This window comes from Augochlora pura, chromosome 10, assembly GCF_028453695.1.
Source record: "Augochlora pura isolate Apur16 chromosome 10, APUR_v2.2.1, whole genome shotgun sequence".
In the NCBI taxonomy this organism is placed as follows: domain Eukaryota; kingdom Metazoa; phylum Arthropoda; class Insecta; order Hymenoptera; family Halictidae; genus Augochlora; species Augochlora pura.
Window position 1 is genome coordinate 31,808,640 of NC_135781.1, and position 9,707 is coordinate 31,818,346.

The 9,707-nt window shown below is 36.3% G+C and overlaps 3 protein-coding genes across 6 annotated transcripts; 2 read left to right on the plus strand and 1 right to left on the minus strand.

Annotated features, from left to right (window-relative positions):
• Positions 1 to 4,606: 4,606 nt before the first annotated feature.
• LOC144476069 (cytochrome c oxidase assembly factor 3, mitochondrial-like) lies at positions 4,607 to 5,578 on the plus strand. 3 transcript variants are annotated; one of them, XM_078192637.1, is made up of 3 exons: positions 4,607 to 4,687; positions 5,027 to 5,115; positions 5,196 to 5,578. In XM_078192637.1, the coding sequence occupies exons 2-3, from the start codon at positions 5,106 to 5,108 to the stop codon at positions 5,459 to 5,461; spliced, it is 276 nt and encodes a 91-aa protein (XP_078048763.1). In that variant the 5' UTR covers positions 4,607 to 4,687; positions 5,027 to 5,105; the 3' UTR covers positions 5,462 to 5,578. The 3 variants fall into 3 exon arrangements, with proteins under 3 accessions (XP_078048763.1, XP_078048765.1, XP_078048764.1); XM_078192639.1 differs by lacking the exon at positions 4,607 to 4,687 and adding an exon at positions 4,801 to 4,947; XM_078192638.1 differs by lacking the exon at positions 4,607 to 4,687 and adding an exon at positions 4,878 to 4,954.
• Positions 5,579 to 5,600: 22 nt separating this feature from the next.
• On the plus strand, positions 5,601 to 6,881 carry Mttfb1 (mitochondrial transcription factor B1). 2 transcript variants are annotated; one of them, XM_078192636.1, is made up of 4 exons: positions 5,601 to 5,912; positions 5,982 to 6,245; positions 6,346 to 6,499; positions 6,590 to 6,881. In XM_078192636.1, the coding sequence occupies exons 1-4, from the start codon at positions 5,612 to 5,614 to the stop codon at positions 6,828 to 6,830; spliced, it is 960 nt and encodes a 319-aa protein (XP_078048762.1). In that variant the 5' UTR covers positions 5,601 to 5,611; the 3' UTR covers positions 6,831 to 6,881. The 2 variants fall into 2 exon arrangements, with proteins under 2 accessions (XP_078048762.1, XP_078048761.1); XM_078192635.1 differs by having other exon boundaries at positions 5,601 to 6,245.
• Positions 6,882 to 7,391: 510 nt separating this feature from the next.
• LOC144476067 (zinc finger CCCH domain-containing protein 15 homolog) lies at positions 7,392 to 9,625 on the minus strand. Its single transcript, XM_078192634.1, has 7 exons — positions 9,442 to 9,625; positions 9,115 to 9,322; positions 8,658 to 8,899; positions 8,377 to 8,580; positions 8,126 to 8,300; positions 7,851 to 8,042; positions 7,392 to 7,778 (listed from the first exon to the last, which is right to left on the minus strand). The coding sequence occupies exons 1-7, from the start codon at positions 9,508 to 9,510 to the stop codon at positions 7,669 to 7,671; spliced, it is 1,200 nt and encodes a 399-aa protein (XP_078048760.1). The 5' UTR covers positions 9,511 to 9,625; the 3' UTR covers positions 7,392 to 7,668.
• Positions 9,626 to 9,707: the final 82 nt, after the last annotated feature.

The following is a 9,707-nucleotide window of genomic DNA, read 5'->3' on the forward strand; positions in this document are numbered from 1 at the left end:
CGCCGTTTCTATCCGGCCGCTGTGCATTTTAATCTGCCGGCAATCCTGCGGCCCATTCAATTGGGTCTCCGGGTAATCGCTGGGAGGAGCTGGGGCACAATGGATCTTTCACGGCCATGGAGAGAGACAGAGAAAGAGAGAGAGAGAGAGAGAGAGACAGGTAGCGTTTCGAAAATATTAATCTCAGAAACCGTTTGAAAGGTTGCTGCTTTACATCCTGGCAACAAATGGAGCCGGCCGAGCTCGAATCCGGCGGCTCGGCTACTCGTAGAGAGACGGCAGGACAATGGCGCCACTCTATCAAGGCTCGAGAGCGCCGCCGTCGTGCTCTTAAAGTATCATTTAACCGATACGCCGGCGTTTCTTTGTCTCCGATGTTTCGGTGACTCTGAAAAGCCTTTATCAGCCTTTGGACGGATGCTAAACAGGCTGTCGCCGCGTAATTCGCGAGACGATCCGCGACCCTAATTCACTGGTTACTTGTCGCTCGGTTGGGTGGTGACTTGGTGACTGGTGAGTCGAGTGGTTTCAGGGTTAATTATCGTAGTTTTTAAGTAGAAAATAGTATCGAGTATTTATATAATAATAGTGATAATAATAGTAGTTTAATAATGGTAATAATAATATATTATATGAAAGCCGAGTGGAGGAAAATTCTATCGATTTTGATGAATTATTTATGAATTATGCTTCGCGTTGAAATCGTGAAATTTTATCGAGGCGGTGTATAAAATGACCTCTTTGATTTAATTAATATATTTTAACCATTATATTGCAACCATTACATTTTAACCATTATATTGTAACCACTATATTTTAACGATTATATTTTAACCATTACATTTCAATCATTACATTTTAACAATTATACCTTCGTCACATTTCACCAAATTGCCTCTACCAAAACATGAAAAAAATGAAAACCAACATTCAATTAACTATCGACAGCGAACCGAATTGCATACATGAATTAAAACAAGAATTCTCTTTTATTTAATTAACGATCAATATTCCTACATAGTCAGTTTCAAATTACGGAAAACAATAAAATCGTTTCAGGTTTCGTTTCGAGAGAGACCACCCTGTATATTGCAAAGCTCGAAACGTCCCGATCGGCATATACGTCTATTTTCAATTTAACAATAACAATGCAAATGAGTATCGAGGTTGAACTCGCGGCATTCAATGCCGTGAAGTGACCAATAGAAGGCTTAAACGAGCATTGATTTCTCGCCGACCTTGTAATAAATAAAAAAAAAAAAAACGATATGCTCGTAACTCCTAATTTAATTTCATTAAAGCGCAAAGCGAACGCTTTACGACTCACCGATGAATCGATATTAAATGAATCCGTTTAATTATTCGTCGTCGCTGAGCCACGTGGCCGAATTGATGTGAATCTAGGACGGCTAGAGACAACATTTACGATCTTTCGAATGTTTAAATATAAAGGCGGACTGTTCTTTTTCTTCTTTTGTTGTTATTAAAATTTCTATAGAAAACGTAAGAAAGTTGGAAAAAGTGATCGACGTCGTGCGATATTATTTTTCGATTTTAATTATTATATTATTTCATATATTATATCACGTAGTTTTGATTATATTAAATACTGTTAACTGCGAAATATTTTTCATAAGAGGATATAATTTTATGAAGGTTTTAAAATCGTTCGCATTTAAGATAAAACTATTTTAAAACGTGACAGAAAATTATTATAAATCCAAATTCTGAAATAGTCACTGTGTGAAAAATCGTGTACTGAGAAATCGATAATTAAAAAATCGAAAAACGAAGGGAACTAGAAAATAAACGATACTGATCCGTCTCGTCTGTGTCACCAAGACCGTCGTATCAAAGATACGGGGGGTTGCGAACTGCAGGTGGCACGTGTGCAGCGTCGGACTCGCATAATTCCCCGGGCGATGTTATCGTGCTTAACGAGCGCATCTACCAGAAAATCAACCGCGGCATTGGCGATCGTCCTAGATCACCGGTCACGACCTTAATTTGCCACTTAAGCCGCGATGTGGACGCGCGATAAGAAGACGCGGCCACCTGAGAGTGTATTAACGCGACCCCCCGCGCGTGCCTTCCTACCTAAGATTACGATCGACCGCATACATCGCGCGCGTCTCAGCCGCCCCCGCGCCGCTTTGTTTCAGGCGGCGAGAAAGTTTTCGACGGACGGACGACGAGGCGCGGTCGCCGCACATTATTACCTCCTTATCGTCGCGATACCACGTGCTTGCCGAGTCGACCGGGGAAAATTACACGGCGGCGAGATGAAAGCCGCCGCCAATAAATTCACCCCCCGATCTCGCTTTATCGGCGGCGTTCTATTGTCCGCGGAAATTGTTCCAATGCGTCGCGCTATTGTGTCGACTAACCACGGAATTAACCCTCTCGCGCTACGGTTTCTTTTATGAGCGACTTGATTAGCGCTGGGTCGGTCTTAGTAATTTTCTTAACCCTTTGCGATATGACTACTTTCACGCTGCGGCGATTAACACTTGCTTGTTCTTAATATATTCTTTAATAACAGCAGATAATTTTTGTTTCTCTTATTATTTTTATTTATTTCATTCCCTAGACTTCGATGACAGAAGAATTTAGTTTTAGTTCGATGTAGAAAAAATTAATAATATATGATATTTAAAAGTTTACAGATTAATAGCCGGACAATTTATTTTCTTAAAACGAGATCGCTGTATTTTATTCTTAGATCGACTGTTTCGTTAAGTAAAGATTTCTTCCATCCACGAACATATGATTTATTTATTAATTCAAATCTTCCATCTTTAATCCTCGTTCCTTAATCCTTGCTCTTTAATTCTTAATCCGCAATCCTTAATCCACAATCCTCAATGTTGAATCCTTAATCCCGAATCCTTAATCTTTAATCCTTCATGCTTAATCTCTAGAACACGGTGGTCTCGGTTATGGCAATCTCATCTAGAAAAATATCGAAGACAATCTACCCCCATAAAAATAGAGGATATTGTATCTACACTGATGTTATTGATGGAATAAGAAGAAACCGCTGTCTTTTGTTACAAAGGAAATATAACTCCGTATAAAAATGCGGATTTCTTGCTGACAAAGTCGAGTGCAGGTTATAATATTTCTTTGAAATGTAAATATGAGACAACCCTTCCGCGATATTAATTTCCACAAATGAAGTCCGCGATATTAATTTACACAAATGAACTGAAATCACATTGATGAGAAAGTAATAAGTATTCAAATAAATTCGAGTTCTTATATATGTATCTTTCTGAGGGTTGCTTTCCTCATTGTTTGCACTAGTTCGTGTAAAAACCATAATCTCGATTAACAAACTAACGATCCCGTACACGTTACGTTTCCGCGTACTTTTTTCATCGACAGATTTTTATTCGCGAGCGCGGCTCCGGTTAAACGTTCATCGGGCGTCATTAATTTCCTGCAGATTTCGCCACGGCAGAAAAAGGCGGATCGGCTTCCGAAAGGTTGAATTGCGAGTCAGGGCTTTTCATTCCCGTTTCTGGTTTCCTCTCGCGAATCCACCCCCCATCGGCGGGGCCGACAAACTATTTTTCAAACGGTTCCCGATGAAAAAGATGAATCGCGCCGCGGCAACCGAAACACGGCCGAGAAAAAGAAGAGCTTCCGCGAAACCGATCGATCTTCTCTTGTGACTAATTGCAACACAACCGAGGCCCCGGCAACGCTAACACGTTCGATCGCGGCGGTTGTGTACACCATGAGAAAAACGAACAAGCGACTAGCGGCAATTCACTGGCTCGGACGTGTTAACCCTTTGCGCTCGGAACCATTTTAATTATAAATCTGAAATAATTTTTCTGGTTCCTTGGTATTTCCATTCTATTTAACGAAATAAATTTTTATGCATACCAAATTTATTCTTATAACTCATAGCAACAGTTTTATTACTTGACAATTTTTTAAATCTAAAGCTTATTGTTACAAAAATGATTTTGGAGTAACCCACTGATTTTTAAATTATTTCTGAAGCACCGTGATATAATATAATAATATAGAATTCAGAAATTAAATAGAAGAAAATATGTAAATGGTGAAATTTGATGCACAAAATGTATTTTAAAAAATGGGCAATTATTTATTTGTTAACAAATTGGGAATATTGTGTAGTGATACTACATCTGCCACCTATAGTCTTGTAACTGTATTTTTATGAAATTTATTATCGCACCTATAAGTGGGAACAGAGTATTTCATATACTTCATTCGTACTGAGAATTGATTTAAAAGTAGAAATCGAGTATGAATTCTATACTGTAACACTACAGGTAGGCTAACAGGGGGTTGCTGCTTTAGGGACCCGAAAGGGAATCGTTCAAATTGGGCGAAGGTACTGCTAAATAGTAGAAAAGAAAACAAAATAAATTGTTTAATGAAAGGAGAGTAAATATTTGGAAAAGAGACTCGAGTGTAAAGAGTTAATGATATTAGTCATAAATATGATCGATAGTTCCACAAAACGAAAAGTACAAGTTAAATATTGCGCCACGTGTTCCAGAGCAAGCTATATTGTCTGCCAGTGTGATTGGTATCACGTGTATTGGTAAGTCAATACTATACCGTATTCTATAGTACGCGCATTCGGCTACAACATTGCTGCAGTCGTTTCGAAAATAGAGTTTTAATTACATTCCTAAATAAAAAGGTAATTATAACAACTCCTGTAAATATCGTTCTTTCACCAACACGTTTATAAACTTTTCTTCGCAACATTATTTGATGATTTTTGGGATGCACGTTCTGAGTACGTTGTCCATCCTATTAATATAACCTGAACAAGTTCTCTGGCTAGAAACGTGTTATACATATATGTTACAATTTAACACGCATTTTATTCACGATTATTTAAATATATATACAGTAACATAACAAGTAGCATAAACAGCATACAGTGAAATAGTATAAGTACGATGTAAAGTCTTTTAATTCGTGCACATTCTTGCGGGTTATGAAAATACACACATGCTTTTATTTTATTTTTCAGTCGAAGGACAAGTACGAGAACTTAAACAACCGGCGAAGATAATTATTTGCATGTGCATTTCGAGAGAAATATCTTGAAGATGTCTGCCGGTGAATGGCAAGATTAATATTTATTATGTAATCCTTCGTATCGGGGTATTATATTTTTAAATAAATCATTTTATTTGCAGAGAAAGATAGCGAGATAATGCCAAAGGTTGATTTCAAAAAGTTAAAGAATGTGGATCTGTTGCATTTGAAAGAGGCAGAGCATATAAATTTGATGAGAGCAGCGAGACATAGGGAACTTCGTTGGAAAACAAGTTTACTTGGTATATCTCTAGCGCTTGGTGTTGTAGGTATCTATGCTTACACTATAAAAGCGGTAAAGCAGGAAACGTTCTTAGACGATTTTGATGAACCAGAAACAATAATAGAACCTGTTCAAAGACAGTGATATGGTTCAGAAGTATATATAACTGTCGGTTCATAAACTACAAAGGGGAAAGTTATCGCAACAGTTGTAATGTAATCTATATTAAATAATTATAAATAAATTGTACTGAAATCACAATCACCGCTAAAGTTCGTACAAAAGCAGGGAGAAATGGCAACGGGTCTTAGACTTCCACCTCTCCCAACAATTAGAGATATGATAAAATTGTACAGAGTATCTGCAATGAAGAAACTTTCGCAAAACTTTATTTTAAATGAGAGGTTAACGGATAAAATGATAAGAAAGGTAGGAAAACTTGCAGATGGTTATGTATTAGAAGTTGGACCAGGCCCTGGTGCATTAACTAGGTCGATCTTAAGACAGCAACCGAAAGAACTAATTGTTGTAGAGAAAGATAGAAGATTTCAACCTATATTAGACATGTTAATCGACTCTTATGCAGCTGTTAATGGTAAAATGACTGTTATCTATGATGATATCATGACAACAGATTTAAGCAATATATTCCCTGAAACTGTAGCAACAAATTGGGAAGAAACTAGCCCGAAACTTTATATCGTTGGTAATTTACCGTTTAACGTATCCACACCTTTAATAATTAAATGGTTGCAAGCAATTAGTGAAAGGAAAGGTCCTTGGGCATTGGGAAGGACTAGAATGACATTAACATTTCAAAAAGAGGTCGCTGAGCGTATAGTTGCTGAACCAGCAGATAAACAAAGATGTAGATTATCTGTGATGGCACAAGCTTGGACGCGTCCAGTTTTACACTTTATTATACCAGGTACACACTGACGTTCCTAGCGTATCCTTTAAAGTTAAACTACAACTTCATCGCCGCAGTATTTGCAATCATCTCTTTATTTTTTCTCTGAAATATTAAGGTAGCGCCTTCCTTCCGAAACCAGATGTTGATGTTGGTTTGGTAACATTTGTACCTTTAGCCAATCCTCGTACAAAGCACGAGTTTAAGATTTTTGAAAAAGTAACACGGCATATTTTTAGTTTTCGTCAAAAGTATAGCATACGCGGTATCGAGTAAGTGTGATTCATATGAAAATATTGCTATTATACAGAATATTCAAACATTTTCCGAAGCAAAACTAAACATTCATATTTCATTCGTAGGACATTGTTTCCACTTGACTGTAGAGAAGAATTAGGTCTAATGATGTACAAGCTTACCGACATTGATCCTCGCAAAAGACCTATGTTTTTAACAGTGGAGGATGTAGATAAACTTGTTAGCGCATATAAATATTTAATGGAGAAGCACCCAGAAGTAGGCTTATATGAATATCGAGCATCTCGAAAAGTAGCATTTAACAAGATAAAGTCTGTCACTGTTGAAGAATGTACAGATTTGTGAATCGACTGATCAATAAATTGAACGAACCTCTTATTATTTTTTCATAATGTACACTTTGCATTTTAAATTAAATATTCCTTTATCCATGTATGCGGAATATATTGAAAGAAATATTCGCAATCAAGAAGTATATAATTCAATCAATTCTTATTTTCATAATATCCTATTATCGTTATTTATAGATTTTATAAAATGTTCTTGCAAAAATTTATGATCATTTACGTTGTTTATACTTCGAAAAGTAATAAATGTAATAATTTACAAGTTTTGTGTATTTAATTTTATTCATGCTTACTATGTATATAAAGATATTGCGTAGTTGTAAAAGTAAATCCAAATCTGTAAATTTCTTAATACTCGTACTGCTTGACCTTAGAATATACTTTGTTTCATCTGCTAGTCTCGTCACTGCGCTAAATTATTATTTCAGTTATTGCCTTAGAATGTTGGCGAAAATAAGTTGCGTCAGAACCTTCAACGGTTTCATTGAATATTTCCGCAACGACCTAACCGTGTACGTTTTTACTTGCTCAAGGTAATAAATATCGAACAGTTCATGAATATAATAAAAAATGGCGAACTATGCTTTTAATAATTAAAACTCAAAAATTATGGTTACATTCAAATACATTGAACATTCGAGTGAAAGTAATTTGCACGAGACCGGCTCTATGTATATACAATATGAATAAATATATTGTTCGCAGATAAAATGTAATTAACAATATACAAGGCAGCATATTCGAAACTAGTAGTGAAAACTTGAATAATATGGTGATGTCAGTACAGGTAAATGAAGACACACAGCAAGGGAAAAAGTTTGAACATATCGTTTGGATCACTCTTCTAAATCTATGTCCTCTAATTCGTCCTCTAAGCCTCTCAAATCTTCTTCAAGGAATAGATTTTCATTAATTGCTAACGCAGCTGCACCTTCACCTAAAGTAACTGTTACAAAAACATGAATATCTCTGGCAGTTGGAATATTATTACGAAATAATAAATACTGTTGAATCTTACCTGTTGAATTTTCGCCATCTGCGACTTCATTATTTTTTAATCGATCCGCACTGGCTACAGTTATTCCAGTACTGTCAATCTCACTAGCTTCAAAACCTAGCCTGTCCATGTCGAGCTCCCGGTATTCAATTCTTTCCTCATCCTCTTCTTCGCGAACATAACTCGATATAGCTTCGTCGCCGTCGTCGATTCCTAAAAAAACATTTGAAACACAAATTTTTAAACAAAGCTCTCCAATTTCAAGAACGCGTCGCGTAAAATAAAAATAAACGTACCATCCCCGACTGCCAGGTCGGGATTAAAGTAGAACATTTCTCTACCAGAAATACCAACTTGACGACCAGCTTTATAATCATTTCGTCTTTTCTCTTCATCCTTAATAGCTTGCTCTTTCTTCTCCTTTAACTTTCGTTTCTTCCATGCCAAAAATGTTTCTAATGTTATTTTAGTCTGTAAAAATATCAAATTTATTAATCACGTTTTCCAATGTGAAGCTTTTTACAAAATTAAAGAAACATTCCCATACCTGATGTGGCCCCAGATTGGCACGTTCTTTTTCAATTAAATCTTCTAATGATATTTCATCCTTTTTATCCTCTTTTTTCTTATCTTTTTTCAGTACAAAACCAGGAGGTAGTGCATGCCTGTAGATACATTTCTGTCCCGATGGACATTCCCAAAACCATCCGTATTTTGACTTTTCTACTGCTTCCAGAAAATGTTTACAAATCTAAAATTCAGATAGTATCGTTCGTTTGTATCACTTACATAAGATAGATGTCTGCATTTTTTAAATGCTGTACTAACAATATCGGTAGTCGGACGATTACCACCACCATGTTTCTTTTCTACAACTTCTTTCAACTTATCCTCGTCCCATTTATCCATAGTATCAGTTTCTTTGTCATCATCATCTCTCATATCACAATACAATGAACGTTTCTCAGCTTTTCTTTCTACACTTAAATCGTGTGAAAACTTGCACTTGTCTCCTTTTGTACATTGTCCTTGCTTGAAGAATGCACATACCACAGATTTGGGATCAGTTCCTATAAATATAAATAATTTATTATTTACAATTCGTACGGGTACATAAATCAAGTCTATAAAAGCATTAACGAATGACATAACAAACGCGGAATTATCTATGTCACAACTTATTTATATTGGTAAGAATAGTGTTGCATGTATGCTAATAAAATTATATCTATATGTTGTTATTTAATTTTATATCCTTAAAATAATCTTAGTCTATGTAAAATACCTTTGTCTATCTTTTGTGCTTGAACAGGCTTAAATATGAGAGCCAATTCCTTCTGCTCCTTCAATTTCTTCTCTTTTTCGAGTTTTTTAACATTAGGATCATCTAACTTTCGGGGATTTACACCACCCGATTTTACCTGTTTCTCTACTTGCTGAATAAACTTTTGTTGTTTAGCACCTTTCTTATTTTTTATGCCGAAAGTTTTGTCCTACGAAAGAAAAGAATGTCACACGGGAGATGTTACACATACACGTACACGTGCCTGGTACATTCAAAATATGGAATGCATTTTTAGGTTAACAATATACAATTATTGCGTTCGGATACCTCGATGACTTTCTCCTTTTTCTTCTGGTCGGCTTTTTTGCTGGGAGCAGGTGCCTTTTTGGGCGGCATTTCATTCACTTTTTTAGCGCATAAAAGTGTTCAACGGAGAAATAATATGACAACAAAATTTATAAATTCACAGCAATCTCACTTCCATTCGTGAAGCAATCGGGTGCCCAAATTGGCAGACTGCGAACTTACGTATCTACAGTAGATGTCGTTGCGACTAGACGATTCCAGCGATTTCAACAGCAGCGCGATCTGCA